Below are 17838 nucleotides of genomic sequence, written 5' to 3'. Positions count from 1 at the left end.
GTAGCAGGGCAGAGTAGAGAGTGATTGCATATATGATGTTTCAGTGGAAATACTATAGAAAACAAAGACTTGAAAGTTGAGAGCGAGGGTGATGGAGCTTATCGTTCCACACGGCAACGTGTGGAAAAAGTTGAATGTTGGGACCATGAGACCAAGACCAACGAACTAACCATAATTAAATCATCAAGCACAACAGATAAACAGCATCAGATAATGTGACACCAAGAGAAAGCTAATAGGTACGTTATAATTGTCAAATACTCATCTTTGTTTGTTGGGATAGATTGAGTTCATGTGTTTTTTTTATACTCAAACTTATGAGAGCCAGAGACTCATCATCACTCATGTTTGATAGGTTGCAACCACTGCTTCACATGGGACACAAAATAATATTAAAAGCTAATTTAATTGATCAGGCACGCATATTATATATGTTACAACCACTTCACATGCTTTTACATTTATATTCCTAATCAGGTCAAAATTGATTACGTTAATGCGTATAAAATTTCATTATCAACTTGGAATCATCCACGAGAGCAAGTGTTCTGTTTTAAATTTTACATTTCTCAATTTTTTTTATCAGTAAAAGTTATTATTATTATTTTTTTTTATCCGAGACTTCTCTTTTTAAAACTTTAATTGATTTAAAATGTATATCCAAAATTCTAGTGCAGCAGAAAGCCATAATGTCTGTTCTCCATCAATTAATAGTGGGGTTGGTCTTATCGCAAAATTAGGTACTTATATAAACAAAGATTTATAAACATAAAACTCACACCAATAAAACACAATTTAGTGTGTCTTTTTAATGATGGAATTTAAGCTGTGCATTTGCATAATGATGCCCCAAAAAAGTCATACCAAGTCAACCAAACACAGTCCCTAGATTAGCCAGGCAGGTCCCATTTATGAGTTTGGTATCCAACTCATGTTAAATGTGTCTGTCTCTTCATAAATAATATTAAGCTCTATTATAGTATTATGTTTTGTTTGACCTTAACCATGTTATAACTTATAAATAGTCTTTGTCCCTTTAACTTTACTGATCTAATTAATATTAATTAAACTCTATTATATGCTACAGTATCAAGCAAGTGCTGCAATTTGAGTTGAGACCAAATAATCCGGCGGAAATTAAAGAAGAAACAATTGATTAATTAGTGGAAGGGACTTGGTCAGCAAAACAGCACCATTAATTTTTGTAGTCAATGGAAAATGAAAATCGTCTCGGGCCATTACAGAGAGTATATACTTATCTTTGTGTCACTTTTGTGAAGGGGCTTGCAACCGTCCATTGGAAGCAAGAGAGTACACCTGATGCTCTCTCTTTTATGTGTACAAGGTCTCAATCCGGTTAGAATCGAAATGTAGTGATGTAGTTGAATGTTTCCAAATATTATATATATATATATATATATATATATATATATTTATTTATAAAATGAATAAGCCGTGTGCCAAGATGTGCATATTAGCAAAAATTAATCGTTCGATTTATGCACACTCACCACGTGGACTGCAAGCTCATCCCCACAACCAAAAACCTTTTCTCATACTAGTGCATACATGTATAAAAGGAGAGGACAACAAACAAGTGGATTTACTTGCATACTCAAAATCGAATAGGCTCATTAATGGGCATTCCCAAGCATAATGTTAAATTGTTGTTTACACTATTACCACCCCATACAAGACATCATGTATGACTATATTACTACTCAGACTCACGTTAATGTTCACCTCTCAAATTTTTTTTTTTAAGAGAAGAGCTCGGAGAGCTGATTTTATTAATAAGGAGGAAAAATTACAAAGAGTTCAACATTACAACCAAAACCAAAACAAAACAAAACAACACTCAAAAGAAATACAATGACTCAACCAAAACAACAAAAGATTAAAAAATATAACCCTCGCTGCAAAAAACCTTCATAACCCAACGCGGCAACTCACGACTCTGGAAGAATAAAGATAGCATATGCAAACTGGAGGCCAAGGATGCAAGATTGTAAGCGGGTGAAGCCCAAGACTTGGGAATGAGATGTATGGAAGGCCAGTTAGCCCCCTGAAGGATGGAGTTGATGCTATTAATCCAAGTCCGAAGCCTGCAGTCAGGTGTAGAGCTCTGCGAAATAATCCTGCTGGAACCTGGACCCGTGATGAAGTAGTGCGTGAGAGATAAACCAGCATCCACAGAAACCTGAAGTGCAATGATGATCACTTGCAGATCAGCTTCCTCAGCGTTCCTTGCATGCACTATCGAATTGGCACCCCTATGGTGCTACTATCAAATTTTATTAAGATTCAAACTAATTTATACAAACTCAAGTTATGATTTAAAATTATAATCATAGAATATTTTAAATTTAATTATAAATAGAATTTGGGTCATAAACTTTAACACAATATATTTTTGCCTAAGATATCTTTCACAGTGAGACTATTATCACTAAATCAAAGTTATTGGGTGCTTAAAATATTAATTAAGTTTAGGAAAAGCTATGTCACTTTATACTGTTTATTATATTTATGGTAAATTCACTGAATAATAATAATAATAATAATAATAATAATAATAATAATAATATGTCTGTAACTCGACCGATAAATGAAAGAATAATGATAGATGCACTTGGAACTGATTTATTTAGATTGTGTATAAATAAATATATGTGGGCGTATACACAGCAACGCGTCCCATCCATGATCCATGTCACGGGTGGAATAACTCGGACCACAAATAATATATAAAATTTGATTATTAGTAACTAAACAATATATCAATCTGTCCATGTTACTAAAGTCTGAAACCTTAACCCTTCTACAGTCTGAAACCTTAACCCCAGCTATTTGTCAACAGCCAACAGGTTGATAATTAATATCATAGTAATTAGATCCAGTAATTGAGGTGTGGTTATACAAATATAAATATTTATATAATAGTGTGAATTACTCCTAAAAACAAAAAATTTGTGACGACTAGTCAGTCAGCCCATCCTACAATAAAAGTCAAGGTCTGGGGTTCACTAATTAATGGCAAAAATCTGCAGCCGCTTCCCCTGACTCAGACTCCTGCCCGTTCTATAATCAATATAATTTCTTTCCAGTTTTCCTTTCCACGGTTCCACCCCATTGCACAATCCACATATATGGACAAGGTCACCGTCATTCTTTAATTTTTTTAATTAAACTCTTGCTATAATTTCTATATACAATAATACAGCAGCAGTAGTAGTAGTAGTCTTTTTAATTTATTTCCTCTTTTACCAATTTTCTTTGTGCAGACGCCAGAGACAGAGAAGAACAAGCAATTCCTTGTTCAATCATACACCCAGATTAATCAGATGGTCTGAATTGAGAAAGAAGAAGAAGAAGAAGAAGAAACACGCGTACACAAGACAAGAGATCATAGATTCATAGACATGGGTACAGGGAGAGGACTAGTCCCTCTCCGGTTGGTGGTGTTGATGCTGCTGCTGCTGCTGTTTGTGAGTTACTTTCCTTTGTTCATCTCTTCAAACAGCAGTAACCAATCTTCATCTTCTTCTTCTGTTGTGGAGAGTTGCGACCAGACAAAAAGGACATGCGGGTCCAATACCGTGCCTTATCCCTTTGGTTTCTTCAAGGAATGCAAGATCCCATTAAAATGCAACAACAACAGCAACAACAACAACAACAACAACAATAACAACACGGAGAGTACTGAGATCATGCTTGGAGATTTCGTGGTGAGCAACATCACTTGGGAGAGCTTCCAGGTGGACGTGCCACCGTCCTGCAACCGTTCCATTCGCACTGCCACAAGCTTCTTCGGGAGCAACTACGCAATGACCTGGAACAACATGCTGTTCCTTCGCAACTGCAACGTCTCCGGCTCGTCAGGCTGTTCCATCTCCACGGCGCTCCTCTCTCATAGCTTGAACCTCAACAGCTGCGCTCCCAGTTCTCCCAGTTCCGGTAATGATAACATCAGCTGCTTCCCCAGCAACGACACTGCCAAGGGCTTTCTTTCTCCAGACAATATCTTGAAACACACAGGATGTCAATCTCTCTTCACCTCCGGCGAATACGACACCACGGATGACCGCTTTACTTCCCTTGTCTTCCGCCATGTCGAGCTGGGCTGGTGGCTCGACGGTGACTGCCACCACTGCGATCCTAACGCTGATTGCACGCGCCTTCAGTCTCCGGTCACCCGGGGAAACGCTATCAGGTGCAGGTGCAAGGAAGGGTTCCAAGGAGATGGCTTCATCCAAGGCGATGCCTGCCGGAAAGGTCTCCCTCTTCTTTTCTTCTTTTATTAAAGATTAGTCTACTAATTTTGTCATTTTTCATATATATATATATATATATATATATATATCTGTATATTTTTCTTCTTCTTCTAAATTTATTTTTTTCTCTTTATCTCTATCCGTTTGGGTTGAGGTTGAGGAACAATATTTGAATTGAAATTAATTCTTTGAGAAAAATTAGAAAAGCCTCCCCTGAACCAGCCAGTGGAATGAATGCTGGCCTGATGAATGATCATAGCCTGCAATTGCATTGAGTGTCTGATTGATTGATCGATCGGGAAGAGGATCGTTGGTCTGGAGAGCGTTGTTTGGTGTTGTTGTCATGCCTGTGATTTTTCTTATCTCCCCAACTACTGCTGACCAGCCGCTACCACGCATTTAATATCTGTAGATGGATGTGAGATGTGAGCGTACAAATATTAGATCACTAAAGAATTAATTTAGGCGGAGACCAACGAGCCCATGAATTTTTATTTTTATTTTTGGGTCAACGGTGTTAATTAGTCGACATTGCCATTACTGTGGGCACGAAGCATTTGTGGTGGCGCATACTCATTGCGGTTGTTGGCCCTGAATCGAATATAATGAATTTTCTCTTTATAATTTATATCTGACTGTCTGTCTGTCTGTCTGTCTGTCTATTGGCAAGTTCTCACTGGTAATTAATCTGTCTATATATATTGCCCTGTTACAGAAACCAGGCCGAGCTGCAACCCTTCGCACTACATGTCAGGCAAATGCGGTGGAACCACCAGAGTTGGTGTTCTCATTGGAGGTACTTCCTCTACAATTTCATACATTAGGTTTCTAATGAGTAAAAGAACCGCATGACCAAAGTCTTCCTTCTCATTCCTTGCCAAGTAAGGCACTATATAAATAATGAAAGGAGATTTGACTATCTAGTTTGACCAAATATTGCATCACGGTTTAATTACGGGTCAGAATTAAAAGATACTCTACTATGACTTGCATTATTTTAACATAAATTGCAAATGCATTGTCTAAAGTTAAGCAATATTATAAGTTAACCATAGTAATAAATACAGATAATAAAACATGCCGATGTTCTTTCAATAGTAATAATAATAATAATAATAATAATAATAATAATAATAATTCATTCATTCAGGGATCATCCTGGGAGCTTGCATTATGGCTGGGCTGGCGTTCGTGATCTACATAATTAGGCGGCGTTCGAGTTTGTGTAGAATGAAAAAGAGCATGAGAAGGCTGCTATCCGAGGCATCGTGCGCAGTGCCACTCTACTCCTACAAAGACATCGAGCGCGCCACCATGGGTTTCGCCGCGTCGGGGAGGCTAGGCAACGGTGCTTATGGCACCGTATATGCTGGCAAGCTGAACAACGGCGACCTCGTTGCAGTGAAGAGGATCAAACACCGGGAGGCCGATGGAATGGAGCAAGTCATGAACGAGATCAAACTCCTCTCATCCGTTAGCCACCCTAACCTCGTTCAGCTCCTGGGCTGCTGCATCGAGAGAGGCGAGCAGATACTGGTCTACGAGTTCATGCCTAACGGCACTCTTTCACAGCAACTGCAACGTGAGAGAGGGGACGGGCTCCCGTGGACGGTGCGGCTCACCATCGCCACTGAGACGGCACAAGCCATAGCCTACCTCCACTCGTCTGTGCACCCGCCTATATATCACAGGGACGTCAAATCCAGTAACATCCTCTTGGACTACAACTACAACTCTAAAGTGGCGGACTTTGGGCTCTCCCGCGTGGGTATCACCGGCTTCTCACACATCTCCACAGCTCCTCAGGGCACACCCGGCTATCTGGATCCTCAGTACCACCAGAGTTTCCACCTCTCTGACAAGAGCGATGTGTATAGCTTTGGTGTGGTGCTGGTGGAGATCATCACGGGGCTCAAGGTGGTGGACTTCAGCCGGGTGCCGGGGGAGGTGAACCTGGCGGCACTGGCAATCGATAAGATTGGAAGAGGACTGGTGGAGGAGATTATAGATCCATTCCTGGAACCTCACAGAGACGCCTGGACCTTGTCTTCGATACACAAGGTGGCAGAACTGGCTTTCAGATGCTTGGCATTCCACAGGGACATGAGACCCTCCATGATGGAGGTGGCTGAGGAGCTCGACCAGATCAAACTCAGCGGATGGGCTGCGACCGATGAACGCAACATCTTCCTGTCCTCCTCCTCTTCACTCTGCTCCGCCTCCTCTTCTATAATTAATATTTCCTCTGTCACACCAAAAAAGTGTGCCAGTGCTAGTAGTAACATGTCCATTAGTGTGATTGATGCCACGGTTCAACAAGAGGTCCAGGTGGTGGACTCTCCTGTCTCCGTGCACGATCGATGGTTTAGTGATCAGAGTTCTCCTTCGGCCAACAGCCTTTTAGCCAACGTCCGTCATTCATGAGTCATGACCATTTCTCTTTCTCTTGTTCATAATATATACAATTTTCAATTATATATATATATATATATATATGTATGTATGTTCTCAATTAATTAATTAATTAGCTCGCTTGAATAACTATTATTTTTAATTTATTCAGTCATGTAGTTACAGTAATTAAATTCGCCTCGCCGTGCCTTTTAACCGAGTCCTAATAATGCGCCCAATTAATGGAGGACATGAATTAACTTGGCACGTTAATTATTCATTTGATAATAATAGCAAAATACAGCATGAATATTGACGAAACATGTAGCACGCATTCGTGCTTAACAGTGCAAATGAAACATCAAGGAAAACGTCATATTATATAGTATTCAATACTACAAAAGTGGTTTTGTTATGTTTATCCTTGGAATTTTTAATCATTTTGCAATTATTTTTGTGTTTTATCAATATATGTGATACGAAACCACTGTGTCTGTTCTGGAGGATGAAATTAAACAATGGCCGAAAGACCCAGGCCATCTCATCAACGCCTTTACCCTTTCGTTTTTTTTTTTTATTTCATTCTCTTCACAATCACGAACACAAGCTATCAACCTCTTCTTCTTCTTCTTCTCTCTCTTTGATCGGATTGCATAGCAGAGCTGATCGATGGGGTTCCTGGCGATGAAGACGGACCAGATCAAGGGTGTTGCCTATCACACCCTCATGCTTGGCAGCGACCTCAGAATCCTCGCCTCTCTTGCCGCCATGTGAGTCCCTGATCTTTCTCGCAGTCTTGTTTTCAATATGCTCGTATTTCCTCCTTCTAGACATGAATATAGAGTTTGCTGATGTATTTAGTTAAAATTATTCATCGTTTCAAGTTGAATTGCTCGTCTACTTTCAATTAATAAGGTTTCTTTTATCCATGATTGTTGTAGTTGATCGCTTGATTGTGAAACTCTACTAATACTTCACTTTGGAATACCTTCCCAGTGAATCAGGACATCAAGAGAGCAACGTGTCATTGTAAAATGCATGTGACTTTCCTAATTTCTACTCTAATCACCTGGTCCAATTGAAAGCTGTTCATTATATATATATATATATATAATTTTAGCATGCCATGACCCAACCAACTTCTCTCAATGTGAAAAGAAAGATTTTGAATCACTGAATATTTTCAATCACTGTACTTTGCAATGCCCAGCATCTCTGGTTGGTTGCCATTTTAACACAAATTTCACTTTCACCCTAACTTTGTTTAAGCATTGTTATTGCAGATATTTGTTAATCTTGGACAAGACTCACTGGAGGACTAAAATGACGACTTCTCTTTTAGTTCCATACATATTCTTGAGCCTCCCATCAGAACTGTTTTATGTATTAAGGTGATGTGATAACAGTCTAGTTAGTAATGCCAACTTCTTCATTGAGCTTTCTTGATCAATAGATTGAATAATTTCATTCATATTCTGCAGAGGGGATATTGGGAAATGGATCGCCCTCATTGCTGTTGTCCTTCGACTTTTCTTTCCTCGCCATTTTCCAGGTTTGAATCAACAGGCATCAACCTTGTTCAGGATTCTACTGGAAACCTTTTCCTCCACTAGTTTGCATTTTCTTTTCATTTACTACTTTTGTTTTACAAGTGGAAACAGCACGTCCCCTTTTATGTTGTCATTCAACTAGCTTTTCATAAATTTTAGTTATTCAACACAATCAAGTGTGCCCAAATCATGTGTTAATTAAAAACAATGATCACATCCACCAGAACTATGTTTTTCCCTAGATTGTGTTTACTTATTCAACATATTGAAATCAGGCTAAATTATGATTAGTTTCTTTCACACACTGGAGTCTGCCCAAATTTTGGTTAGTTATTCGACAGATGGAAATTTGCTGAAATTGTTTGTAGTTGTTTAGCATGCTAAAGTCTTCCCAGATAATGCTTAGTTATCCAACAGACTGAATTCATGCAACATTCATACTAGCACATGAAAAGGGTGTGGTGACTAGAATTAGAGAATGTCTCTGTTTTTCCTAAGGCCACATCATCCCTTTCTATCCTCATGGTTAATATAGTGTGTAAGTAGATCGGTATCCCTGCTAATAATTTCTCTTCTATGCGGCTTCTTATTATATTGAAATTATTTTCATTTTTTCAAGTGTAAGCATGAGCTAACAAGTCAATTGCAATGAGTGAAAGGCATTCATATTCTGGAACTATCGAAGCCATTTGAAGCATCCATGAGTTAACTTAATTTCTTCTAAGATTTTTACTAATTATATTGTTCATAAAACTTTTCAGTTTATGGTTGTACTAAATAAGCACAGCAATTATCCTTTTGAGGTACGATGATCTCTTGTTTGTATGAGTGCAGACTGGCTGGAGATGCCCGGGTCATTGATTCTTCTTCTTGTTGTTGCGCCTGGATTCTTCGCAGATACACTAAGACATGATGTTGTCGGTGTATTTATTTGTTTGGTAATTGGCTGCTACTTGCTCCAAGAGCACATCAAAGCATCAGGCTGCTTCAGGAACTCCCTTACAACAAGGCATGGCATATCAAACACCATTGGTATCATACTTCTCTTGGTTTACCCAGTCTGGTGCATGTTGACGGATTACCTCTAGGTTCTTCATGCTTACTGTTTTTTCAGGTACAAAAATTTTCCTTTCCTTTATTACTTTTTCACAAAATCTTACTGTGTTGCAGTTCATCATGATTTGAATTTTATAATATATATACCCAATGGAAACTTATATAGGCCTGTTGTTGTCTTGCTTTTAAGATCATACTTATTAAAGACCGTCAAATTAAGTCATGATCTACTACATCATCAAATATTGTGGACGTTTTCTTGTTTATTTTATTCAAGGCCGTTACATTTTGTGGCAGGTTGCCAATTGAATGCATATCAGCAATTCAGCATGTCTAGGTTCAAATTATTAAAATTTTTTTTTTTATTCGACAAGTGAAATCCTTTTGTCTTCTTCAATGTTCCTGAGCCTTCAGATATTGGAAAGAAACCTTCATTTTATTAAATTAATCTGAATGAAATGCGCACGGGACACTTTGTAATATATGTTATACAAATCTTATAATAGCACATACTCTGGAATGAACAATTCTCCTTAATAAAAACTAATGGGTCTTGTGCTATACAGACACTGGAAATTAAATATTAACTGAACATTTGCATGATTTTGCAAACATCAATGATCCAAAAACCGGGAAAAAAAAGAAAGAAAACAAGGAGTCAGTCATCATGAATAACTGTAATTGGTAAAATCCCAAAGCGAAACTTTTAGGAAATCGATGAGCTATCACACGTGCAAGTTGTGGCTCGTGCGACTAAAAGGGTAATTTCGTAAATACACATGAGGTGCATCGAGAACCCTAAACACAAGCGTGCACTCCTTCATCTCTGCCTATAATTTACTCTGGGAAGGCGCCGCTTGCCATCTCTATTGATGAGTCTATTTGTTTAGCATGTTCGTTCTTGGTCTTATATTATTTCTCTCTTTGACAAGAAATTTTCATAAAATACCTTCATTACCTTGCGTGCGTCTTCTTTCTATCTCTCTCTCTTTTTAAGTGTTGTAGTATTTCTTTTATTTATTTATATTATTGTGTTGGGATTTCTCGGTGATGAGCAGATGAAGATGACGAGTCCGATTTGCTTTCCGTTCCATTCAATAATGACGACAAAAATGAGGCATTTGTTTGAGAAAAATCCTTCTTTTAGTCTTTGTGTTTTCTTTGTTTTTTCATCTCTTCATTCATCTCTTGTTGTGATTGCAACCTTCCTTGTTTTTTTCTTTTAGGTTTTTGTGGCATGGTGATGATGAGCATTACTATTACTACGGTTCTGATATTTCCTCTATGAATGAATCTAATCCTCCTACTCATTCTGAATGCCATTAACATCTGCTTTAAAATCAAAAAATAAAAACAAATGTTTTTCCTTATTATTTACTTATACTTATTTTTTTGTTACGCTGATGTATGTTTGGATTTTTTGGATGGGCAAGTGGTGTAGTATAGTCATGATTGTTCACTTTCTCTGCTTTCAGTAAAGAAGCAGATGTGCAGGTCCTATGCTCGTCTTTTTAGCTCATTTTTTTTTTTCCACAAGGACTTTAGGGGAAAAAACCAACAAATGGATTTTTAGATCATGTTGTGGACCATGAAATTTCCTTCTCTTTTTTATGCTTTTGATGCGTTCTAATCCTTTACTTTTTATTGTTTTTTGGTTTTCTCCTGAATTCCTTAAAATTTAACCTTTGTTCATTGGTTTGTCTGGGAGAGAGAGCATTGGAAAAGTTGTGTGCTGGTGGGGATGTGATGTGGCAATGATGAAAAACTAATACTCTCTCTCTCTCAGGCCATGTATCAATCATGGTGTTCTTATGATGGGAAAGAAAGATGATTATTTTTCAAGCACTTTTGAGCTACATCAACATCTCTTCAAATTTTCTTTTGTTAGTCCTAACTAATCAGCTGACCAACACTAGATATAGTGATTAGTGTAAATGGGTAACTAATTCAAAACTATTAGTATTAGTTGTTGTTATATCCTTTCTTCATTTCAAGTGTTGTATATCTTTGTTGCAGAAGCAGTGTGCAGCCTTAATTACTATGGTGAGATTGCTGCACAAGATTGACGGGAATAATTTTGATAAGGAGGCATGCTGAACTCTAAAACTCGCACTATACTTTGTTGCGCACTTGTACAAGCAACAAGGAAAACATAAAGCACAGCAGAATGATCTACTCCTGTGTTTATGCAAATCATTTGTTATCTTTGTCAAAAAAAAAAAAAATAATTGATGTTTAGTAATCAGGAATTCTCTCTGTTGTCTAACAGAGTAATTTGATTGTGTTCTTTTTCTAAATATATCATGAAAGTAAATAGTTTATTCCTCATCCCTTCTTCAGATTTTGTATTTATTTTTTTACGTTCTTCTGTGGAGGTGGGAATTAATCACAAACGTATGATACTTAGTGTATTAAATATAAATCCTCAAGATTTAATGTTTAAATCTTTATATAAAAAAAAATTCTTGTTAATTTGATTTGTTTTCCACAAAAAAAAAAAAATTCACTAAGCGTGATGAAATATGCTCTCATTCATAAAGTGGCCACAGGCAGGACAAAAAAGCGAGTCCATATAATTTAATTATAGTTAAGATATTGTAAAAATGATTTAATTAAACAATTTCCTTGAAAACAAGCTCATATTAGATGAGATGGCGCTAGTCACTCTCTGGTGCTTTCTCATTTTAATGGGCTAGGCCGGGCAAAGCACTTGAAAAGCAAACTTCTTATAGCCCAATATTGGGCCGTCAACCCGGCCCATGACATGCATCCCTTATCTTTTATTTTTATTTTTTTATTTTTTTATATCAGTACATATATATCTCTAGAAAGAGCGAGGCTCGTTCGAAAACTAGGGTTTGAAAGAAGGGAAGGAGGAGGAAGAGGAGAAGAAGAAAAGAGAACGATGTTTCTTGGAGGTTTACCGCGGAGGCCGGACAAGGAGACGGCCTATAAGCAGCTGAAGACCCACCTCTCAATCATGGGGGCCGTCATCGCCGCCATCCGCGTCACCCCCTACATCCTTCACTACCTCACTCAGGAAAAGGAAGTTCTCCGCCTGGACCTCTGATCTCCTCTTTACCTTTCCAGCTCTCTCCAAGGTCTTTTCCTTTGTCCGCAACTTATGGTTGATTACTGTTTCAAAGTCTTCTGATTGATATGCCATGTTAAATCACTTTGTGATTCTGCTTTTCCTTTCTGGTATGATAATGAATTTAGTAGGAATAAATGGACGCCTATTTCTCTCGGTATTCAAGTTTGGATTTTTATGTGGAATGTTTGCGCTAATTAGTGTAGGTTTCCTTCCCATCACGCTGTGTTTTCAGAAATTATGTATTACGTTGTCTAAGAATATTGAGTTAATCATTGAACATGATTAGTAAAAAAAAAAAAGGAGGAATTTCATACAATGAAGATAATTAAAGAGTACCTAGATGAGCAATGGTTTTGGTGACTCAATTAGTAATTTTGACACTGGAAACGCCACCGTCATGATATGATCAGGGTGACTTATGCTTCCAGCTTTTGTTTCCTGCTTATGAAATTAGTGATCTTTCTCCTGATTGCATAATCAGGAAGCAGAAGCTACTGGGATCATATTCAGTCCAATGTATTACTTATCTTAATTTTGTGACTATGCCATTGTCAAATTCAGCATTTGAAGTGATATTGGATTATCAATGATCAAATTATGATAATTGGATCCATGCCCACCTCATCAAGCAGACTTGTTTGTTTGAACTTTGCGACTAAACACACTGGCAAATTACCAGGCTCTTATTTTGTTTTGTAACTTGTTTCAATCTTTGCTACCCTTCATTTTTTTCCCCAAGATGTTTATTTGTGGCTTCTCATTTCTTCAGACTATTTTTGTTTCAAATATGAATAGCTTAGAACTGAAATCTGATCAAATTGCAACAAAAAAAAAAGGGTTTACAAAGTCATTGTTAATACTAGAACCTTATTAGTTATCAGCGCTGAATAGTGAAATGTTGCTTGTTTTCTGTGAGGATGCGCCCTCTTAGCATGCCATTGGATAATTCAAATCAATACTTGATGAATGCATGCTGAAATATACTCCATTTTTTGTTATTTTTTTGTGTGAGATAGATTCTGATAAGACATTTATTTATGTACAGATAATGTTCTATCTTCTTGTGGCAAGTGAAGGTTGACCGTGATCATGCCAGAACCTTTTATTAAGTTTGCCATACTTGGCTGGAATTTTTTTTTTTTCCTCTGTTTCTGTGTTTAGTTGGACATTGTGATGTGGTTTTGTTGCTCTTTTGCTTTTACTGGACTAATCAAACTTTTGTTAGTGGCTTTACTAAAATAACATGTTTGCTTTTATGCATTTATTTTGTTTCAGATAAGCTCCATTTATTATTTATGTCTCTCGATTCTGTGAGTTTGTTTCCGGCATCTAAATATTACAAACAACCACACATATACATGTTTGACTAGAATTAAGGAGTCATTTCCCTACGTAAGATGCTCTGTATTGTATTTCAACAGTTGATGAGCCAATTTATAAGGCATTGGTTTTCTATATTTGTCACAGCTCAGGTCCTTGGAATCTTTTGAGAGTTCACTGTAGATTCTACTTGATTTGGGAATGGTCGTTGAGGATGATTATCTACAAACTGATGGCATTCTTAAGGCCAACTATCTGATTTCTGGTGTTCTTTATTTTTTTTTCAGTGTATGACTGTAGTCATACACCAACTGAAAACAAGATGTGCTATATTTTGAATGTTTCCAATGTTCTCCTTTTTGCTTTACAGATGTAGTCCTGGTCAATTGTTTGTCTTTAATATGTCAGTTTCTTGTTAGTTAAACATGCTCAGACAAATTGATCATGTGTCTCAATTGTTTGTGGATGCGTTTTCATCCAGATATATTGCCATATTACTGTACAGGGAACTTCAGCCTTAACTGCAGGTGGTACATGGCAAAAGTATGTGATGTTAGCCCATCCCTTCGATTGAGATTGTAATTTTGATTTTGTATGAAGACGGCAAGTCCTCGGGCGAAGGCAAACGAACCGGTTCCACCTAGAACAGTGAGTTCTTCTCTGGCTTCATTCCTCATTTGCTTTGCCTCTACATTTAGGCTCCCAGTGTACTCTGGTGTATTGAAGCTGAGGTAAATGATGTTAAATGGTGAATGAGCAAAATGCTCTATGGGAATTATGAAGCCCTGTGCTTTGCCGATGACCTTCGATGTGTTCTTCGGACCCTCTGTGATTGTGTGGTGGAAAATCAATGCCTCACTCCTTCGTTGTGTTGCTCCTGGATGTTGGTAGTTTGGAAGGTGGGGCGGCTGAATGTAGAGGGAGAGGTCGAGCCAAGAGCCTTGCTTGTCCTCCTGGTTTTTCTTGTGCCCTGGCGGTGAAACGAATGCTAGGAGGATGACGGTGGCAATGGCCACTGATACTGCTGCAAAGAAGATGATCTTTGCCAGCATTATGTTTATGCCTCTGGGCGCTTAACTGGCTTGGCAAAGCCAGGCTGTTATATCTTGTTAAGTGCGTTGGTTTTGATGGTTCTTATACAGACTGAACCTGAGAAAGTACACCAGCTCCACCATGGCCATAAATATTTGTGAGGTTTTAAATCTTCACCTTCCATGAGCAAACCTAAACCATTATCTGGAAATGTACCAAACCACCAAAACCTCTGAAGAGACTTGCCATCCCTTTCGTTCAATTTGCTTGGTCTTGTGAATCAAATGAGATTTTTATTTGTGTATTTTATGATAAGCCACAGCAACAAACAGGATCCCATGTATTTAATTTTCCAGCCTGTGTGGAGTTCAGGTCAATAATGGACCCATCCTGCTGGTGAAGGTTGAAAATGGGTCATGTTTGTACTTGCCCCCACTCAGTAGACTGATCACAAGTCACAACACATTATTTATACTGCTCCAATTAGCACAAGTGGGCATGTGGTGGGAGCTGCTCACTCTGTCTGTTCACAGATGTGGTGTGACATTTATTAACACACAGCTTCAACAATCCAGTCTGCATCATGGAGAATGTTTCTAGCTCTACCCAACATTCAAACTTGTTTAATCACCTCTTCTTTGACCATAAAACAGTCCCCCATTGCCTACTTTTCTACTAATCAAATTGTGAACAAAATCAACCAGTGTTTTGCGCAGACACACTGAAAAACACATGTGCACTTCTTGCATTGGGATGCCGACCAGAAGAGCCAGCAAATTAAAGAGAGGTCTTGACGCACCTTGTCATTGGGTCTTAATTGCAGATGAATTATTGAAAATAGGTTTGGTCGCATAGTTGCATAAATAAATAAATAAATAAATAAAGGCACCACAAGTTCAGGAATCCATGCATTCTCCTGCGCTAGCTCCAACCCCACATCACAGGTCACACCTCCATCTCTTTGTCGGAAGGTTTAGTGTTTGTTCTTTTGCTTTAGCCCTTCCTAAAATTAATAATTCATAATAACTTGGTCAACATGACTATGTCAAAACAATTAAACAATACAAAATCTTGCTGTTTTGTAAACAAACCTCCTCCCATGCTTAGGCCTATGTCCTATATAATAAATATGCCACGTAGTTATCCTGTTATTAATGACGATGAAAATAATACAATAATAATAATAATAACAACAAGAAGATCCAATGCTGTGTCTATAGAGCTCAGCAATCATTCAACTACTCTTTGAGGCCTCCATCATCACCAGCACCAATGCAATGCATTGCATTGTGAATCCCTCTCTCCTCTCCTCTCCTCTCCTCTCCTCAGTAGCCAGTCCTCATGCATGTATTTGACAAAGCCGATGATTAATGTCCGGAAAGAAAGAACAAAAGAATATATTCATTATATATTCTCCCCATCCATAAATCAATAAATCATAAATCAACAAATCAATAAATCATGAATCATGATCAGATTGGTGATATCATCCTATTGATCACTGTGTGTGGCACTGGTGGTAAATGTACGATAGATAGCATGGATTGCACAATCACTAGACTTGACAACCATCCTATCCAATCCAGTTACCTCAATCAACACCTTAGCTGGCTCTCAAGGACTATCAACTCCACACTCCACTCCACTGCTTTAAATAAATATTCTTTCTTTCCATGTCTAATCTCTGCCGAATTCCCACATCTAATAATTTTTTGTCTGTAAATTAAGTTTCACTTTTTTTTTTTTTTAACCCTCTAATTTAGGAAATCAGCTAACTATATATATATATATATATATATATATTTTAATCTGCTAATGAAGCATCATCCCCTTGTTTAGAGAAGTTGTTTATTACTTGATATTGCCTTTTAACCAAGTGCAAGACCATTATTGACCTCCAGTTATATCAAAATATTTATTTTAATCTTTATATTAATTTTTTTTTAACTATATAAACATATCTATACGGACCAGAACAAACCTTTAGCTATTATTCAAGAAAAAAATCATTTATGAATTTTAAAACTTTTTTTTTCAATTGTGAAAGAAAAAAAATTAACAAATACTTCCATAATTAATTAATTAAAACAGCAGTGAGGCTGTGAATCTTGGAAAATCCAAAGGCGACTGCAGGGATCTCAGACCAACACACAGATGCAAGCTGTCTGCAACCACTTCCAGGCTGCCATATTTCCCTACGGTCCTACCCCTTACTACCCCTCACTAAACGACAAAAACAAGACGCGTCATACCCTATTCCTCACTTTTTCCTTTCCATTTTATTCTTATATAAATACCCCATCCCACCATCGCCTTATTTTTTCAATATTATTTTTTTTTAAAAAAAAATATTAATAAAAAAAATAGCAAATAAAAAGACTCACTTGGATCCAACCGGCAACCCGCCGGCAATGGGGATCTGCCAGTCATGCGACGTCACGGCGGCGGCGGCGGCTGTTCCGACGATGTCCATGACCGCCAAGGTTGTCCTCCAGGACGGCAAGCTCGAAGAGTATACCCGCCCTGTAACCGTCTCTCACATCCTCAACAAGTCCCCCTCCTCCTTCATCTGCAACTCCGACGATATGGAGCTCGGCGATTTCCTCTCCGCACTCTCCGCCGACGACGAGCTGCATCCGGGTCAGCTCTACTTTCTCCTTCCTGTCTCCATGCTCCGCCGCCGTCTCCAGCCTGAGGACATGGCTGCCCTCGCCGTCCGCGCTAGCTCCGCTCTCATGAACAGTTGCCGTTATCCCGTCTGGCTACCCGCCGCCTCTTGCCCGGCCAGTGCTAGCCCTCTCGCCGCCGCGCCTCAGCGGAAGCGAGATAGGAGACGAAGGTCCAGCGGTGGCCGGAGCTTTGCCTCTAGTCTTAGTTCCATCCCGGAGTGGGATCCCGATCCACCCTCTTGACATCATCATTATCATCATCGAGATGACCATGAAATCATCGGAAACTCTGAAAACTCTTTCCTTTTTTTCAACCGCGATTGAGGAGTTGCTATTTTCTTTTAGGATTAGGAGTTTTTTTTTTATATATATATTTAGATATTTTGAGAAAAAAAAATAATTTTGTGATATTATGTGTAAAGAACCAAAACTAAAACAAAAAATGAGTTATT

At 38.2% G+C, this 17838-nt stretch overlaps 4 protein-coding genes and 1 non-coding gene across 9 annotated transcripts; 4 read left to right on the top strand and 1 right to left on the bottom strand.

The window, feature by feature from the left end:
• The first annotated feature begins 3022 nt into the window (after nucleotides 1–3022).
• LOC120276939 (wall-associated receptor kinase-like 14) lies at nucleotides 3023–6746 on the top strand. Of its 3 annotated transcripts, XM_039283698.1 has the most exons (5): nucleotides 3023–3158; nucleotides 3285–3488; nucleotides 3561–4275; nucleotides 4990–5070; nucleotides 5425–6746. In XM_039283698.1, exons 2-5 carry the CDS (start codon nucleotides 3423–3425, stop codon nucleotides 6696–6698), a joined length of 2136 nt encoding a protein of 711 aa, XP_039139632.1. In that variant the 5' UTR covers nucleotides 3023–3158; nucleotides 3285–3422; the 3' UTR covers nucleotides 6699–6746. The 3 variants fall into 3 exon arrangements, with proteins under 3 accessions (XP_039139632.1, XP_039139618.1, XP_039139624.1); XM_039283684.1 differs by having other exon boundaries at nucleotides 3285–4275; XM_039283690.1 differs by lacking the exon at nucleotides 3023–3158 and having other exon boundaries at nucleotides 3219–4275.
• A 365-nt stretch (nucleotides 6747–7111) lies between these two features.
• On the top strand, nucleotides 7112–11590 carry LOC120280817 (cold-regulated 413 plasma membrane protein 2-like). Of its 3 annotated transcripts, none has more exons than XR_005542410.1 (6): nucleotides 7112–7435; nucleotides 7949–8056; nucleotides 8147–8217; nucleotides 9050–9329; nucleotides 9569–10164; nucleotides 11288–11590. XR_005542410.1 is itself a non-coding variant. In XM_039287769.1 (5 exons), exons 1-4 carry the CDS (start codon nucleotides 7335–7337, stop codon nucleotides 9301–9303), a joined length of 534 nt encoding a protein of 177 aa, XP_039143703.1. In that variant the 5' UTR covers nucleotides 7115–7334; the 3' UTR covers nucleotides 9304–9329; nucleotides 11288–11590. The 3 variants fall into 3 exon arrangements, 1 of the variants encoding a protein (XP_039143703.1); XR_005542409.1 differs by having other exon boundaries at nucleotides 9569–10234; XM_039287769.1 differs by lacking the exon at nucleotides 9569–10164 and having other exon boundaries at nucleotides 7115–7435.
• Nucleotides 10314–10405, top strand: LOC120281856. Its single transcript, XR_005542819.1, has one exon. It is a non-coding gene; the product is annotated as a small nucleolar RNA SNOR75 (small nucleolar RNA).
• Nucleotides 11591–13833: 2243 nt separating the features above from the next.
• Nucleotides 13834–15049, bottom strand: LOC120269946 (dirigent protein 6). Its single transcript, XM_039276934.1, has one exon. It carries the CDS (start codon nucleotides 14735–14737, stop codon nucleotides 14180–14182), a length of 558 nt encoding a protein of 185 aa, XP_039132868.1. The 5' UTR covers nucleotides 14738–15049; the 3' UTR covers nucleotides 13834–14179.
• A 567-nt stretch (nucleotides 15050–15616) lies between these two features.
• Nucleotides 15617–17691, top strand: LOC120270505. The gene has a single exon (XM_039277543.1). The coding sequence runs from the start codon at nucleotides 17129–17131 to the stop codon at nucleotides 17627–17629; it is 501 nt and encodes a 166-aa protein (XP_039133477.1). The 5' UTR covers nucleotides 15617–17128; the 3' UTR covers nucleotides 17630–17691.
• Nucleotides 17692–17838: the final 147 nt, after the last annotated feature.

The sequence above is a fragment of the Dioscorea cayenensis genome, chromosome 2 (genome assembly GCF_009730915.1).
Source record: "Dioscorea cayenensis subsp. rotundata cultivar TDr96_F1 chromosome 2, TDr96_F1_v2_PseudoChromosome.rev07_lg8_w22 25.fasta, whole genome shotgun sequence".
In the NCBI taxonomy this organism is placed as follows: domain Eukaryota; kingdom Viridiplantae; phylum Streptophyta; class Magnoliopsida; order Dioscoreales; family Dioscoreaceae; genus Dioscorea; species Dioscorea cayenensis.
Note: the sequence above shows the minus strand (reverse complement) of the source record. Positions and strands in the feature narration are given on the sequence as shown.